The sequence below is a fragment of the Hemiscyllium ocellatum genome, chromosome 10 (genome assembly GCF_020745735.1).
Source record: "Hemiscyllium ocellatum isolate sHemOce1 chromosome 10, sHemOce1.pat.X.cur, whole genome shotgun sequence".
In the NCBI taxonomy this organism is placed as follows: Eukaryota; Metazoa; Chordata; class Chondrichthyes; order Orectolobiformes; family Hemiscylliidae; genus Hemiscyllium; species Hemiscyllium ocellatum.
Genome location: NC_083410.1, coordinates 79,250,024 through 79,269,076, shown reverse-complemented (window position 1 = coordinate 79,269,076; position 19,053 = coordinate 79,250,024). Strand labels below are relative to the sequence as shown.

Here is a 19,053-nt window from a genome sequence, read left to right as displayed (position 1 = left end):
GGACCTCATTCTCTATCGAATTGTTTCATTGCCCACAACCATTCACGACTGGATGGTACAGGTCAGCAGAGCTTAGATCTGATCCCTTGGTAGTGGAATTGTTTAGCCTAGTCTGCTACCTGCTGCTTTTGCTGTGTTGTAGCTTCACCAGGCTGGCACCTCATTTCTGGATATTCCTGTTGTTGCTCTGAGCATAACCTTCCGACTCATCATTGAAACAAGGTTGATCTCCTGACTTAATAGCAGTGATAGAGTGAAGGATATTTGAGATTTTGGAGAAGGTTTGTAGCTCAAGTTGTAGATTAGATTGTTGAGCAAACCGACAACTGAAGTGAGAGATGTGCCGACCATGATGTTGCAGTTAGTTTTGGAGTGTTGTTCTGATGCTGATGGTCCACAGTGTCTCATGAAAGCCCAGTTTTGATTCACTAAATCTATTTTAAGTCTACCCGATTCAATAAGGTTGAGGTGTGAAAATGGGACTCTCTCTCCACTGGGACTATGCGACGGTTAAAAACTGTGCCCAAGGCCTTCCACATCCAACAGAAATTTACCTGTACCTCCACCAATGTCATTTACTATGCTGTTACATCCAATGTGTTCTCTACATCAGGGAGACAGGATGCCAACTGATGGATCATTTCAGAGAACATATCTGGCATACCCGCACCAACCAACCCCACCGCCCCGTGGCTGAACACTTCAACTTCCCCTCTCACTCCACCAAGGACATGCAAGTCCTGAGCCTCCTCCACCACCAAACCCTAACCACCCAATCCTGGAGGAAAAATGCCTCATATTCCGCCTTGGGACCCTGCAACCACACAGGATCAATATGGATTTCACCAGTTTCCTCATTTCCCCTCCCTCCAAATTATCCCAGTCCCAAACCTCCAAATCAGCACCACCCTCTTGATCTGTCCATTATTTTTCCCATCTATCTGCTCCACCCTCCTCTCCAACTTATCACCTTCTCCCTCACCTTCATCTACCCATCACATTCTCAGCTCCTTCCTGATCAAATAGCTATATCCTTTCGGACTTGATCAGCCCTGGCAAAACTGGCATCAATGGGTTTCAGAAGGCAAACTCTCCACTGGCTGGAATCATACCTGGTACAGAGGAAGATGATTGTGTTTGTTGGAGGTCAGACATCTCAACTCCAGGACATCTCTGCAGGAGTTCCTCAGAGTAGTGTCCGAGACACAACCATCTTCAGCTGCTTCCTCAATGACCTTCCCTCATTCATAAGGTCAGAGATGGGAATGTTTGCTGATGATTGCACAATGTTTATTGGCATTCACAACTTCTCAGATACTGAAGCAGTTCATGTTTAAATGCAACAAGATTTGGGCAATATCCAGGCTTGGGCTGACAAGGGAGAGAATAGGGCCCCTCAAAGATCAGCAGGGTGGCCTTTGTGTTGAGCTTCAGAAAATGGGGGAAGATACTAAATGAGTATTTTGCATCGGTGGAAAAGGATGTAGAAGATATGGAATGTAGGGAAATTCATGGTGACACCTTGCAAAATGTCCATATTACAGAGGATGTCTTGAAATGCATAAAGTTGGATAAATCCCCAGGACCTGATCAAGTGTACCCTAGAACTCTGTAGGAAGCTAGAGAAGTGATTGCTGGGCCTCTTGCTGAGATATTTTTATCATCGATAGCCACAGGTGAGGTGCCGAAAGACTGGAGGTTGGCTAATGTGGTGCCACTGTTTAAGAAGAGTGGTAAGGACAAGCCAGGGAACAATAGACCAGTGAGCTTGACGTTGGTGGTGGGCAAGTTGTTGGAGGGAATCCTGAGGGACAGGATGTACATGTATTTGGAAAGGCAAGGTCTGATTAGGGATAGTCAACATGGCTTTGTGCGTGGGAAATCATGTCTCACAAACTTGAGTGAGCTTTTTGAAGAAGTAACAAAGAGGATTAAGGCGTTCAACAAGGTTTCCCATGGGAACTGGTTAGCAAGGTTAGAGCTCACGGAATCCAGGGAGATCTAGCCATTTGGATACAGAACTGGCTCAAAGATAGAAGACAGAGGGTGGTTATGGAAGGTTGTTTTTCTAACTGGAGGCCTGCGACCAGTGGAGTGCAACAAGGATCGGTGCTTTGTCCTCTATAAAAATGATTTGGATGCGAGCATAAGACATATAGTTAGTAAGTTGGCAGATGACACCAAAATTGGAGGTGTAGTGGACAGTGAAGAACGTTACCTCAGATTACAACAGGATCTTGTGGCAGATGGAGTTTAATTCAGATAAATGCATTTTGGGAAAGCAAATCTTAGCAAGGCTTATACACTTAATAGTAAGGTCCGAGGGAGTGTTGCTGAACAAAGAGATCTTGGAGTGCAGGTTCATAGCTCCTTATAAGTGGAGTTGCAGGTAGATAGGATAATGAAGAAGGCGTTTGGTATGCTTTCATTTATTGGTCAGAGTATAGAGTACAAGAGTTGGGAGGTCATGTTTTGGCTGTACAAGACATTGGTTAGGCCACTGTTGAAATATTGCATGCAATTCTGGTCTCCTTCCGATCGGAAAGATGTTGTGAAACTTGAAAGGGTTCAGAAAAGATTTACAAGGATGTTGCCAGGGTTGGAGGATTTGAGCTATAGGGAGAGGCTGAAGAGGCTGAGGCTGTTTTCCTTGGAGCATCGGAGGCTGAGGGGTGACCTTATAGAGGTTTACAAAATTATGAGGGGCATGGATAGGGTAAATAGACAAAGTCTTTTCCCTGGGGTCAGGGAGTCCAGAACTAGAGTGCATAGGTTTCGGGTGAGAGGGAAAAGATATAAAAGAGACCCAAGGGGCAACTTTTTCACACAGAGGTACAGGTATGAAATGAGCTGCCAGAGGAAGTGGTGGAGGCTGGTACAATTGCAACATTTAAGAAGCATTTGGATGGGTATACGAATAGGAAGGGTTTGGAGAGATATGGGCCGGGTACTTGCAGATGGGACTAGATTGAGTTGGGATATCTGGTTGGCATGGACGGGTTGGACTGAAGAGTCTGTTTCTATGCTGTACATCTCTATGACTCTAAGTGGCAAATAACATTCGCACCACATATTGCCAGGTGATGACTATCCAATAAGAGACAATTTAATCACCACTCCTTGACATTCAATGGTGTTACCATCACTGAATCCCCCACTATCATCCTGCAGGTTACCATTGACCAAAACCTCAACTGGACTTGCCACATAAACACAGTGGCTGCAGGAACAGAGTAGATGTTAGGAATACTGTGGTGAGTAACTCACTTCCTGATTTCTCAAAGCCTCTCCAACATCTATAAGGCACAAGTCAGGAGTGTGATAGAGTACTCCCAACTCCAAATGCGTGCAGCTTCAACAACAACCAAGGAGCTTGACACCATCCAGGACAAAGCAACCCCACTTGTTTGGCACCACATCCACAACCATCCACTCCCTCCACCACTGATGCTCAAAGTAGCATTGTGTACTATCTGCAAGAAACTCTGCAGAAATTCACCAAAGAAATCATTAGAGATCACTTTCTAGATCCATGACCACTTCTGTCTAGAAAGACAAGGGCATCTGATACATTGGAACGCCACCACCTGCATGATCCCTTCTAAATCACTCACTGTCCTGACTTGGAAATATATCGCCATTGCTTCACTGGGTCAGAATCCTGGAATTCCCTCTGTAAGGGTATTGTGGGTCAACCTACAGCATGTGGACTACAACAGTTCAAGAAGGCAGTTCAACACCACCTTCTCAAGGGCAACTAGGGACATGCAAATAAAAAGTGCTAGCCAGCCAGCGATGCCCACATCCCATCAGTAAATTTTAAAAAAAGCTCAACAGGTCGTGATGCCACTGAGTCATTCTTAGTGATGGACATTAAAGTTCACCCGGGCGAGAACTAAATCTGCACCCTTGCCTCCCACTCCCTCACTGCTTTGGTTAGGGCACTGTTGGAAGATTGCATGCAATTCTGGTCTCCTTCCTATCAGAAAGATGTTGTGAAACTTGAAAGGGTTCAGAAAACATTTACAAGGATGTTGCCAGGGTTGGAGGATTTGAGCTATAGGGAGGGGCTGAACAGGCTGGGGCTGTTTTCCCTGCAGTGTCGGAGGCTGAGGGGTGACCTTATAGAGGTTTACAAAATTATGAGGGGCATGGATAGGATAAATAGACAAAGTCTTTTCTCTGGGGTCAGAGAGTCCAGAACTAGAGGGCATAGGTTTAGGGTGAGGGGGGAAAGATATAAAAGAGACCAAAGGGGCAGCTTTTTCACACAGAGGGTGGTACGGGTATGGAATGAGCTGCCAGAGGAAGTGGTGGAGGTTGGTACAGTTGCAACATTTAAGAGGCATTTGGATGTTTATATGAATAGGAAGGGTTTGGAGGGATATAGGCTGGGTGCTGGCAGGTGGGACTAGATTGGGTTGGAATATCAGGTCGGCATGGATAGGTTGGACCGAAGGGTCTGTTTTCATGCTGTACATCTCTATGACTCTATGGTGTTCAACATTGAAGAGTACATGAATTGTGAACTAAGCAATTTGCTCACCACATTTATTTCTCTGCTCTGTTTAGACCTTGGTGCTACAAGTTGTTAGGACTTGTTGTAAGTTGTGAGCACAATGGACTAATCTGCTCAGTGATATCAAATCAATGGTATTCATCAACTTTGTATGAAAGTCAATGCTATGCAGTGTCAAGGTCAGTGGTCACATTTAGAACCAATTCAGTTTACTGCAGCATTTAATAAGGGAACCTTTATTTTCTGGGAGTTCTACCCCCACCCAAGGTCCTGAGTTCAACCAGGCACTATGATTATTAAGCGGTAAAGCAGTTAACAGTCAAGAAACTACTGTCAATGCTTTAGGATTATGAACATTGAATGAGTTTGCATGATGTTAGATTGTTTATTTTAAATTGCCAAACACTTTTGCTGCAATACCAGGCAAATGGGTGTCACATCCTGTGTTCTACATGCTCAACTGCATTTACAAAACAATTTACATTTAGATAAATCTGATGTCATGTTGGACTTCTGATGATGCTAAATATGCTGATTAAGGCGGAAAAATGTTTTCATCTTCTTCAACTTTATTAGAGAAAATTTCTGCTCATTTTGACAGGTAGTATGACAGATCAGAGAGACGAAAGCTTAATAGAGGTGATGTTGAGATAGTGCGGCAATCCATTACTGTTCTCGTGGAACCTTACATTATGCCTTACATTATACATTGTGTCAGAGGATCAGGTTATTATTGGTAATAAATAGGGGTGCAGAGGAACTGGATCTCCAGACGTAACAGTGCATATATGATGTATAATTCTAGGTTATAGCTCTGGTAAATAATTCTGTTAATAAGGCCTCCTGCAAACGTAACAGCTCTGCCCTCTTTATATGCAGTCTGTCAGATCTCTGCCTCGCACAATGTGTCAAATGAAAATTATGTTTATCATGGCAAGAACTCAAAGTTTGTGCGAAGATTTGTAGCTCGGGTGCTCGAAGTTGTGGTTCTGTTTGCCAAGCTGGGAATGTTTGTTATAGACGTTCCATTTCCCAGTCTAGGTGACATCCTAGTGCTTGGGAGCCTCCTGTGAAGCGCTTCTGTGATGTTTCCTCTGGCATTTATAGTGGTTTGTCTCTGCCACTTCCAGTTGTCAGTTCCAGCTGTCTGCTGCAGTGGCCGGTATATTGGGTCCAGGTTGATGTGTTTGTTGATATAATCTGTGGATGAGTGCCATGCCTCTAGGAACTCCCTGGCTGTTCTCTGTTTGGCTTGTCCGAAAATAGTAGTGTTGTCCCAGTTGAACTCATGTTGCTTGTCATCCACGTGTGTGGCTACTAAGGATAGTAAGGATGGCAAGAACTTCACATGGAATTTTGTGGATGTGGGAGGACATTGCACTGCAGCTACCATCAGGTTTGCCTAACCAGAAAACTCTCCCACTTTGCCCACTTGCCATAGGCATATTTGAAGAAGGATTTGGATTAGTTTTCATCTTATTTAGCCATATAATGACACACCTTGGCATTGGTGAGACCTTTTCTGGAGTAATGTATCCAGTTCTGGTCACCTGTTATAGGAAAGATATTATTAAGCTGGAAAGGGATCAGAAGAGCTTTACCAGGTTGTTGCTAGGATTGGAAAGGAGGGGCTGGATCGGCTGGGACTTTTATCACTGGAGTGTAAGAGGTTGAGAGGTGACCTTACTGAGGTTTATAAAATCATTAGAGATATAGATAAGGTCAATAGCAGTTGTCTTTTCCCTAAAGTGGAAGATTTCAAGACCGGGGGCATATTCTGAAGATAAGAGGAGAAAGATTTAAAAAGATACATGAGGGGCAATTTTTTTTAAAGCAGAGAGTTGTTTGTGAGTGGAATGAATTCCAGAGGAAGTGGTCAATGCCGCTTGGGTACAGTTACAACATTTAAAATACATTTACAAAAGTAAATGAATAAGAAATGTTTGGAAGGATATGGGCCAAACAAAGGCAGGTGGGACTAGTTCAGTTTGGGATATGGTCAGTATGAACTGGTTGGACTGAAAAGTCTGTTTCCGTGCTGTATGGCTCTACGATCCATCTTCTGTGGCCTTCAAGTCCTGAAAGGGTGCTTGAAATCCCTGACCCAAAGGGTGGGAAGCTCTGCTCCATCTGATCTTCTACCTTGCCTCACGGTCATTTTCCCAAGAGGGGAAACGTAAGTGAATACCACCTTGGTCAAATGTACACAGAGCAGAATGCTGAGGGGTGAAATGTTAAAAATGGCCCTCTAGTGTGTTAAGTGCCATGCTCCTACATGCACAGAGGTCAGGGAAGCAACCATGAATAAGTATGGATCATTATAAATTATCGGGGTGCCTCATGGTATGTTTTCAGATACCAGTGCTGCCAGCAGAACCAGATTCATCAGTCCTTCTCATGGGTATCAATCTAAGTGACTGATACCAAATACAGAAGGCTGACTACTAAATGTCTTTGGCAGTGAGAAGTCTCCGTCTTGATAAACAGAATAGGCTTCTTATGTAGTATTTAATAACTACTTACATTACCTCAGAGTTACATGGTAGACGTTAGTGAGATGTCAGTTGTATTTGAGTGTGAGTACACATTATTGCTAGCTACATGAACTCCACAGCTGGAACTATAGTAGAACATGGGTTGATTCCTGCAGGTGCAGTCTTTTATATCTTTAATGGACAGAGCTCATCTTATGCTATTAGTTAGTACCTGAAAGGGTTAGCTTACCAAACGTCCCTTAGAATGAATGACATTGAGTCAGCTGGCCAATAAAATCTCTTGATTTTTATTAATATTTAAAGAGCTGAATCAATGGGGAGGAATTTACATTGCCCCCTAATGGACATATTGCTGAGAAGATATTTTCCCTCCTGGGCCAGAGGACACAGTCTCAGAACAAAGCAACGTCAATTTAAGAGTGAGATGAGGAGAAATTTCATTTATCAGAAGGTTGTGAGTCTTCTGAACTCTTTGCCACAGAGACATGTGGAGACAGAGTCCTTGGCTACACTTAAGGCTGAGATAGATAGACTCTTGATAGGCAAGGGAGTCAAAAATTATGGGGGAAAAGGCAAGAAAGTGGTTGTAAGCAATATTGGATTAGTCATGATCTTATTGAATGCTGGTGCAGGCTCGAGGAGCTGAATGGTATAGTCCTGTTCCTATTTACTCCAAACTACCCAAAATAGGGAGACATGTCACCAGCTGGCACCCCCCTCCTCCACTCCAACCCCCCCCCTCCACTCCAACCCCACCCCCCCCACCGCCACCACCACCACCAGCATAGAACTGTATAGCTTGGGATTGATGAGAGAAACATAAAAGCCTTTGACTATCCCATGAAGGTACTCGATCGTATCTGATATCAGATGCTAAGAAAGGGATTATTTTGGTGCTGTAGTAACATTCCTGCCTCTGGCCTAGAAGACCTAACTGCTCCAAAGTGTATCATAACATGTCTTAGCAGGTTGATTAAAAATACTAATATACTGGGTAGTAGAAGGTAGACAAGAGTAACCAATCTGTATGTTTTAATCTTCAAAAATGGGTGAAAGGGCAGGAAGGAATGTGGATACATCCAGTTGACCATCTCCTGTGCCAATTGATACCATGCCCCTCCCAAGATTTTCTCCTCCTTGTACTTCCTTAGCTGGCCTCCGATATCTGTGTCCTGCCCTCACTAACTTGCATCCCTCCTTATGGTGCTTAACAGCTCCTCAAATAAAAAGGCCCCACTTACCCCTTTGTTTCCCAGGGGATCTTTTGTATCTACCTGAGAAAGCAGTCAGGTAATTAGTTTCAAGAATTGTCTAAAAGGTGTCTTTGTCTCTCACACACAGAATCATCAGCCTGGATTAAACACTAGGTTTCCAGACTGTGATATGAACATTCTGACTCAAGCAGCAGTTCTACACGGGCACCTCTCAAAGCAGACATTGAAGACACACTTTCCCTTGCTTATTAAACAGAAATGAAAAGTAGTATTCTGCTAGACACAACCAGAGGAAGGCCGGGTGATCTTTACACAGATATGCATATGGGTGATCTTTGATCAATGTGCTCATCTGTTGTATAAAAATTTAACAGTGTCAAAATAATCTGTTAAATATAATGGCACTACTAACTGCTCATATTCTAAGACTGAACTCCTTGGAAGACTGCACACAGTTTTTCACTATCTTAAACTGATCAAAAAACCAAATAATTACTGGGTCTTTTCTCAGTGTTGATATAAAGGAATATCTTGCTACTGATAATGGGAATACTGTGAAAAAAAAACAAATTCAATTTGTGTGACAAATTTTATCTATTCATCCTTGGGAAGCGAGAATTACTGCCAAGACTAGCAGTTTTCACTTTTGAGAATGTGATAGTGTACGGCCTTCTTGAGCCTTTGTTGCCCACAGATTTAGACATGTACAGAGGCTGATTGAGAAGGATTTTGTACATGATTATCTAGCGGTAAAATCAAAGGCTATTTTTGGTCTAACCAGTATGCGCCACTTAGATCTCCGCCTATCTTTCTCACCTAAATCTATCATTGTAACCATTGTAGCCCTTTTCCCTCCAGCTCCCCCTTAAATATGTCAATATATTTCAAATTTAACTGCTTCCTGTCAGAAAGTTTCACATTCATACATTCTTCAGATAAAGACGCTTCTTCCGAATTCCCAAATGGATATTTTATTGACTCTTAATATTAATGGTTTCTAGTTGTCCTCTTCCCCACAAGAGGTAATATTCTCTCTTTGTTCACTCTGTCAAATAAGTGCCTACGAATACTGAGAACCAGATCCCTTTTCAGCTGCACCATTCTGTAGTCTCTCTCCATTTCAACAATATTCTGCTCTTCTATGCTTCCTGTCAAAAAGAGACAACTTCCCACTTTATACGACTTCTCAAAACTTTGCCCACTCATTTCACCTAGTTTAGTCACTTTGCAAACATTCTATCCTCCTCACAACTGGTTTCCTTATCTTCTTTTTGTCAACGAATACAACTGCAATTGATCAGTCCCTTCAGCCAGGTTGTGTTTCATATGCCAATAGCCGTATGCTGAATATGGCAACAAGTCTGATATTCAAGCATTATTTCGCAAATCCATGGTTTCGCACAAACATCAATTTCCACCTTTCTCTTATGCATACTTTCCCTGTCCAGAAGTCAACACTACAATCGAGAAGAACTCACCTCGTTTTTTTTATTTCGACAATCCATTTTCAAAATCACTCAATCAAATTACAAACACTGCCCACCAGGTGCAATGTAATGACAAAAAATGAAAGGGGAATGCAGGGAAACAAGGGAGAGGAACTCAACTTACTATTTCATTAACCTAATCACTCCAAGCAAATAATCTCCTGTTGACTAGGAGCAATGCAACAACAAACAAAAAGCTGGGGAAAGAAGGGAGAGAGTTAAATCAACATAGTATCAGAGTGGGAATAATTCACTCCAGCCCCCCAAGATGAAGAACAGTCCAATAAGCATGCCACAAATCAATTCTAGAACTGTTCTGAACCTAAATGTCTCTTAGAACAGTTCTCCATTTCTAACTCCAACAGGTAGCAGTCCAGTTATGTTGCCAAACAGAATATGACTAACTTATCCTGACTCTTTCTTGTTAATTAGCCAGTCCTTTATACAAGTTAATATATCACTCCCTGCATTTTTAATTCTTCCCTTGTATATTAACCATTTATGCAGCACCTTAAATTTATATTTGTTTGTGACATCAATGGCTAGTCTAACAGAGGGCAGTTAAGTATCAACCAAATTGCAGTAGATCTGTAGTTAAATGTAGACCAGACTAGGTAAGATTAGCAAATTTCCAGAAAGATATGAGTGAGTCAGATGTGTTTATTTTATAATTGTCAGTGGTTATGTAGCCTCCATTAGGTCAGCATCTTACTGGATTCAAATTTCACCACCTGCTGTGATGAAATTCAACACAGGATATCAGCCCAGGTTTTAGGTTGCTAGCCCAATGACATTACCACTGCGTCAGTTTAATAAATGTATTTTACAAATTCAAATACATGACATCTTCTGATTCTCCTTTATCCAACCTGCTTGTTACATCTACAAAGAATTCTAACAAATTTGTCAACTACAATTTTTCTTAAAGTCATCCTGACACACCTTGACTGAATGTATTATGATTTTTGAAATGTCCTGCTTTACTTTCTTAATAATAGATTCTTGCATTTTCGCAATGGCAGAGGCTAGGCTAACTGGCTCATAATTTTCTGCTTTCTGCCTCAACTTTTCTGGAATAGAGATTTATGTCTGTTGTTTTTCAGTCCACTGGGAATCTAAGAAATTTTGAGGGATTTAACCAATACTTCTACTTTCTACTGCCATTTTTTTAAAGACCCTGAGATGCAGGACAAATATCAGACTTTAGCTGCATTAGTTTTCCTTGTACTTTGCTCTGGTGATTATATTTGCTTTAATTTCCTGCCTCCCTTTGCCACTTGACTTTCTGCTATTAGAATGATTTATGTCTTCTAGAGATGGATATATGATATTTATGCAGTGTCTGCCATTTCTGTATTTCCTATTATTTGCTCACTAGTTTTACCTTCTAAGGTACTGTATTGATGCTTACTTTTCTGCTCTCTTTCTTTCTGTACACATATTGAACCTTTTATTGTTCATATGTTTCTTGCTAATTTCACATTTTAAAATCTCCGACTTATTTTTTAGTCATCTTTTACCGTTATAAAAGAAGTTGCCTAATGTTGACCATCACTAACCTTCACAGCTCTATATGATTTTTCTTTCAATTTGATATCAGATTTGACATCTTCAACTGGCTACAGATGCTGTATCCTTCACATACTCTTTCCTTCTGGACAGAATACATCTTTAAGAGTTCTGAAGCATCTCTTTAAATATCTGCCACTGCTTCCCTACATTTTAACCTATTTTTCTACTCCACTTTAGCCAACTGTTTCTTGCTTCTAAATTGCATTTAAAGGTTTAAGATCTTTGTTTTACCGCCATATTTTTACTCTCAAACTAAATGTGATATTTTATCATGCTATGTGTAATCTTGGTTAGAGGTCAGTGGAGAGTATTCCCTTGCACTCCTACTGTGTGTCTTGCAGTATTTTGAAGAGTCAGGCAATGAGCCGCTCAGAATTCCCAGCCTCTACCCTGCTCTTGTAGCCACTGTATTTGTGTGGCTGATCCAGTTAGGTGTTTGTTAATTGTGGGTGATTTACCCATGGCAATACTATTGAATGACAATAGAAGATGGGCGAGACGCTCTTGGTAGAAAAGCTAATGATTTTGCCCTGTGTGATGTAAAGGTTACTTGCCACTAATGAGCTCAAACCTGAATGTTGCCTAGAACTTGCTGCATGTAGACATGAACTGCTTAGTGTCTGAGGAGTTGTGAACAGAACTGTACACAGTGCAATCAAAAGTGCAAGTTCCTGCTTCTGTCGTGACCATGGAGGGAACATCATGGAGGAAGCAATTGAAGATAGTTCGGTCTAGCACATTGCTCTCAAGAACTTCTGAAGTTATGCCTGGAATAAGGATGATTGATCACTAATAACCAACGTCATCTTCCTAACTGTGCAAAGTACGACACCAGTTAGTGGAGTCTCACCCTGATTTCCATTGATTTCAATTATGGTAGGGCTCATTGATACCACTCTTGGAAGAGGCCATGGCATAGTGGTAATGTTAATGGAGTGGTAGTCCAGAACACCAAGTTAATATCTTGGAGGCAAGAGTTTAAATCCTACCATAGCAGATAGTAATATTTGAATTCAATAAACAGCTTGATATTGCACTTAGACAAACATTGTGATGATGTCACAGCCAGTTAGTTTCATGTCACTTGTGCAATCCAATCTCATTTTGGATTGTATAACATCTGGAGTAGGCACTGAGGATGATAAGGACACAAGATGTAGTCTGAATGGAGGAATTCAAAGTCATCACCAAGGATGGCTTGCTAACTCCAGTACTCCTGAACTGGCTGAGTCCTGAAGTATGAACCCAAATTGAGCATCAGTCAGTAGGTTATTGCTGAGTAAGTGGTTCATGTTGGTACAGTTTATGACAGCTTCCATTAATTTATTACATGAACCAGGAAACTACAGGTCAGTAAGTCTAACCTCAGTGATGGAGAGAATATTGGAAGCAATGATTATTCTGCACTTGGAGAAGCAGGGATTAAATCAAGAACAGTCAGTATGGTTTTGTTAAGGGAAATCACATCTGACCAACTTGACTGAATTTTTCAAAGAGGTGACCAGATATGTAGATGTAGACTTTATTTTGGTGAAGTCTAATTGGACTTTACCAAAGCTTTTGATAAGGCCTGCTTGGAAGACTGATAGCAAAGGTAAGAGCCCTTGGAAACCAAGGAAATTTGAGAACTTGGATCCACAACTGTCAGAATGCAGGGGGATGATGGTTGGGTTGTTTTTCTGAATGGAATTCTGTGCCGAGTGGGGTCCCATAGGGGTTAGTGTTAGGGCCCTTTGTTATGTATAAATAATTTAGACTTGAATATAGAAATATTGATCAGTAAGTTCACAGGTAAATCAAAAATTGGTGGGGTGGTAAATAGTAAGGAGGATAGGCTTAAACTACAAGAGATTATACAGACAGCCTGGTCAAGTGGACTAATCAGAGGCAAATCAATCTGGATAAACATAAATTGTTGCACTTGGGCAGGGGAAAGAAGGCAAAGGAATGCATGACGAACAATAGTAACCTTGGAAACACCAAGGATCAGTAGAATCTTGGTGTACAGTCCCCTAAGGTATCAGGTCAAGCAAGCAAAGTGACTAACAAGGTATATGATATATTTGCCTTTATTAATCAGGAATAGAGTTTAAGAGCAGACAGGTAATGATGGAACTGTAAGAAATGTTGATTAGGCCACATCCAGAGTAATGTGTGCACTTCTGGAACCACATTATAGGAGAGAAATGCAGAGGAGATTTATCAACATATTGCCTGGGCTGGAGAGTTTCCGTTATGAATAGAGATTGGTCAGACTGGGACTGTTTTCCTAAGAGCAAAGGAGACTGGGTGGAGACATGATTGGGATGTATAAAATTATGAGGGGCATAGATAGGGCAGATAGGAGAGAGGCATGGAGGGATCAATGACCAGTGAGCATAAATTTAAGGTAAGAGGCAAAGATTTAGAGGAGATGCAAGAGAAAAGCATGTCAACCCAGGAGGTGGTGGAAATCTGGAACTCATTGCCTGCAAGGGTGAAGAGGCAGAAACCCTTATAAACATTTAAGATTGCACTTGTGATACAAAGGAACACAAGACTATGGGCCAAGTGCTGGAAAACGGGATTAGAATAGTTAGATGGTTATTTTTGACTGGTGCAGACTCGATGGACTGAAGGGCCTTTTGCTGTGTTGTATATCTTTATGACTCTATTGAAGCTACGGTGATTGGCCAGTAATTATCTGGAGCAGACTTCTCCCTTTTTTGTGGACAGGACATACCTTGGAAAGTGTCCACATTGTCCAGTAAATGCAGGTGTTGTAACTGTACTAGGAGCTTGGCTAGTATAGAATAGGTTTTCAGCACTATAGAGTCATGGAGTCACAGAGCTTAACAACAGAGAAACAAACCCTTTGGTCCAACTCATCTGCGCCAACCAGATATCCTAAACTATTCGAGTCCCGTTTGCCAACATTTCACCCATTTTGCTCTAAACCCTTTCTATTCATATACCCAACCAGATACCTTTTGTAATTGTTCCCACTTCCACAACCTCCTCTGGCAAATCATTCCATACACGCACTACCCTCCACATTAAAAAGGTGCCCTTCAGGTCTCTTTTAAATCTTCCCCCTCTCACTTTCATTCTATGCCCTTTAGTTTGGGACTCTCTTAGCCTGGGAAAAAGGCCTTGACTATTTACACTATCCGTGCCCATCATAGTTTTACCAAGCTCTGTAAAGTCACCCGATGCTCCACGGATAAAAGCCCCAGCCACTTCATCCTCTCCCTATAGTTGGCAGAACCTATAGCCTTCGGTACATCTAGCCTTCTCTTCAAATCACGTGGTGTGATTTGAATTGGCTAGGCTTTGTGAGGATAGAGATTGTAACTGGAGGTCAATCATGCACTCAGCATTTGTGACTGAAGATGACTGCAAATGCTTTGACCTTTTTTCTTGTAGGATGTGCCCATTGGTACACATTCCAGCAAGGATGCCTGGTCTCAGGTTTCTACTTTAGCCTGACAGATATTTTCTAAACAACATGTTCAGAGATGTAATGACATATGTACAGCAGGTAGGATTCAAACCCAGTTCTTCTGGCCTGGAGGTATGGATACCAGCACTGGTCCACAAGGACTCCTAACCTATCGGCTTTGTATACTTGTACGTATGTAAATCCTGTGCTTTCAGTGCCAGTTATAAAATTATAGAGAAATTGACAAGGAACTTGAGGAAAAAAAACAGAAAATCCTATGAGCTTCTGATAGGATGCTGATTAGATTAGATTACTTACAGTGTGGAAACAGGCCCTTCGGCCCAACAAGTCCACACCGACCCGCAACCCACCCATACCCCTACATTTACCCCTTACCTAACACTATGGGCAATTTAGCATGGCCAATTCACCTGACCTGCACATCTTTGGACTGTGGGAGGAAACCGGAGCACCCGGAGGAAACCCACGCAGACACGGGGAGAACGTGCAAACTCCACACAGTCTGTCGCCTGAGTCGGGAATTGAACCCGGGTCTCAGGTGCTGTGAGACAGCAGTGCTAACCACTGTGCCACCGTGCCACTCATGCTGTGGAGCTATTCATTACAGGAGTGACTGTAGTAACCTGCTTCACCATCTGCTTAACCATCTAACATTATGGAAATATCCTACATCATTGTTATAGGATGGGATTATCTTTAAGTTTCTCAATAGATTCTGAGACTCTGCATCATTTAAATCTGACAGGGATATTTTTCAAAGTGACCGGATCTCTGCAATTACATTACACATGGAACTAGTCAGAACTTGCACAGTATAGTTCTGGCTAAAATTAATATTAGGACATTTTTGATAGTCCCATCCTAAAATGGGCTACTAATCCTTTATTGGGCCCAGGTGAAAGCACTCAGATATGATGCATCAGATTAAGAGTTTCCTGCACGATACATAAATAATCCAAACCTGAAAGCATACCTCTGCCATTGGTTTGTCATAAACATCTTCACCTGTCTTCTTTTCCTGGGCTTGATTGGCATCCCTGTACAATGTCCGTAAAATTGTCTCAGGAACGGCCAGACCATAATAAGCCTCTAAAGACTCTGGATTAATCTTGTTTGACTTCAGCAAGTGAATAACATCCTCTCGCGCCTGTAGAAATTGAGTAAAAACATGTTTACATTTAGCTCACAAGTTAATGCTTCATTTCAAGGGCTAAGAGTAAACAAGAAAAAACAGTAACATTCTGTACAACTCAGTAAAATGCAATATTTTCTTACATTGAAATAATTTTGCTATCCGAAGCTTTCTTTTCTCTCACAGCAATACCTCTTAGCCTCCAAAGTAATGAGACTGCAACAGCTGAAGCTCACTACATAAATGACAGAGGATCCTGCTCCCATCTCAATTTGTTCAGCTTATCCTTATTGGTTGACCACAGCTTAGTCTACTCACCTGACACCTAAGTGATGTTAGCATTTTCACATCCCTACATGAGCCCAACCAGTCATTGCTTAAAATGTAAACTCTCAGCACCAATGTTGGCAAACTCTGTGCAACTTGTTGAGGTTAAATCTCCCCTTTTTTTGAACTACTATTCAGCATGTATTCATGAGCCCATCCAGCTCTATACTGTGTCCGTGACAGCTGCAACTTAACATATCCCATACTCTCCATTTTCCATTGCTCCTCTATCTGCTGCCCCAAAGACTATTAATGAGCTTAGCAAGATATTAATTGGAGATGTCCAAATTGACGGCTCCCTGTTTCTGCCTTTGTTTTGTTGTTCTAGTGACACCATCCAAGATGGCAATTTTTGTTGTGTACCTGCACCCCGATTGAAAATCCAATTGATATGTGTGTTACAAAATTGCAAGTGGTGATGTATTTGCATTATCAAACAACATGATTCTTATTTCTAACTACTGATTTGATGCTTTTATTTTCTTGCAGTCTCATAAACCAAATCGTAAAAATGAATGTTCTGCACAACTTCCTTGTTCTAGATATTTAATTATACAACAACTCAGTGATTGTATGATTAAAGAGTTAGTTCTCATTATAGTTTACACAAGGCCAGACAAAGACGCTTCTTCCGCAACTGCTTAAACAAACATGGAATCTATGTGGTCATTGAAGTATAAAATCTTGTGTCAACTAGATAAAACACTGAAATTAGATCACTGGAAAAAGGAAATATCCTCACTTGGTCTGAAATGGTTGAAAAACCTGGATTAATGTCACAGCAGGCCTTGTTCACTGAGCCTCTCCCTCCCATCCTTCTCTCTGATCGTTTATATAAATGGGAAATGAAAGAGAGCTGTGATATATTGAAAAATAAATAATTGAGTGAGATCAGAAATATGTCATTCATAAGTTTATTTTAAAGTGAACTACTCTACTTTTAACTGTGAATTATATTTTGTAGTTATAAAATTAATGTGGAATTACTTGGCTTAAAAATCATCGTACCACAAGACCCACAAATATCACAGAATATTGTGCATAAATTATACATACTGTGTCAGGCTGGAAATTATTCCCAGCCATCTTGTCATATGAGCACAATGTGCTCAGAAGAACTTTCTCCCACTGCTACTTTACCAGAGCTATTAATGGACTTAGGCATCCATTAACAAGGTGAAGATAAGAATTTGATTTGGAGTTATGTCCAAATAATGGCACGACCAATCATCACTTTTATCCTTTAAATTCAGATTTGCAAATGGTAATCCCCATTTCCTAAAACTTTCAATTAATTTTTCATTCTGTCTCTTCAGATTTCTTTGTTTCTCCCCACACTAATCTACATTCCGTTCCCTCACGAACACCTAAACATTAGTCTCTATCTCCATTAGTCTTGAGTAGATCCATTTAGAAGCATATGGACAGTTTAGGTTGAATGTATTTATCTCCTGTAGAGAAATGCCTAGAAGTAGAAATTTACCTTAGCCTATTTTCAGGACCAACACTGATTTGAGTGCAGCTTCCACTTAGGATCCTGACCTGCTATTGGGCCTCAGATATCACAAAAGTGAAAATTGTGACTTGCCATATTGTCTTCAAAGGTAGTTTTTGCATTTATATCAGCAAGTATTAGGTTCTTGCTTCATCAGCAGAAAGACAAAAGGCGAGAAAGTGGTAAAAGTTGGGAGGTGATGATCAGAAGAGGGTGTTATAGCAACCATGAAAGCTGATGTTTATCCCCTGATTTCAGCCCAATTTCTGAGGGGACCCAAGCATGCTCTTTGAAACCACATTTATACATCAAAGAATCCAATTAATGTTTTAGGTAGCTACCAGGAAAATGTTTAGATGTTTATCACAGTCCAAAACTGAGTCTGCTAGGTCAATAAGAGTTAATTTCTGGTGTGCCTTTCTGCAATATTGAGAGCAGGAACTTTATTACTGAGTATCATGAGTAGAAACCAACATCCTGTTACCCTGCATGAGGAATTTTAACACTGTGTCTTCTTTGCCAGAAACCTTTTGAAGTTAAAATTCTTGTGACAAACCATGGAATGTAGATTCTGCCAAGTACTCAATAAAACTGCTCCTAGATATTTCACTCTTATTCTGCCACAAAGTTACAAGGTGACTGCAATTATTGCAACCATGACTAGAGCACTTGTGGTACCATGGTAGTATGGTGCTACCTCTGGGCAAGCTGACCCAAGTTCAAATTCCACCTGCTCCAGAGGTGTGTGCTGACTAGTAAATGAAGTATCTAGAAGCCATTATTAGTTAATAAATCATAACGAGAGTAGCCTTTTGACCAGGTTTTTTGCTGATCAAAATAGCATTTTTTATTTATCACTTTCTTCTATTGATTGAATCTCATAGTGGGAAAAACGTTAAAAGCACATTTTAAAAAAGGAAGAATTATGTTTAAAGAAATTATATACAATCAGTCCTAATATAATGCAATAGTTCAATTCTCGTGCGATCTCGTGTTATAAGAAAATCATGTAATCGCTCCGCCTTTTAAGCTAACAGGGCTGGAATCATGTTACAGCCAATACAGGTAAGAAAGTTTGCATTGTATAAATGACAGTCTAAATTCCTCATTTGCGTTAAAACCAATACATGTTGAAGAAACATGTGTTGTAACAGAACTGCCTTTATTATGCTTTAAGAAAGTTATTCTTGTGTTTTATTGAGTTAGAGTGTAGATTAAACCACATAGCATCTGTTTTAGATAAGGATGAGGTCTAAGATTCTCATGCACACTTTTTACAGGAAATGCACAGGAGGCCATCTTGGTGATATCCTTTCACCATGCCTGAAGCTGGTGTTGGAGTGTTTGCAAGTGTGAAAACAGGAACCAAA

The 19,053-nt window shown here is 41.0% G+C and overlaps 1 protein-coding gene across 1 annotated transcript in view; it reads right to left on the bottom strand.

The window, feature by feature from the left end:
- The window catches only part of LOC132819472 (filamin-A-interacting protein 1-like), a 237,659-nt gene that overhangs the window by 106,650 nt on the left and 111,956 nt on the right, over nt 1–19,053 (bottom strand). The window contains exon 3 of the mRNA XM_060830998.1: nt 15,703–15,876. Within this exon, the coding sequence (XP_060686981.1) occupies nt 15,703–15,876 (174 nt within the window). The remainder of the gene's footprint in view (nt 1–15,702; nt 15,877–19,053) is intronic.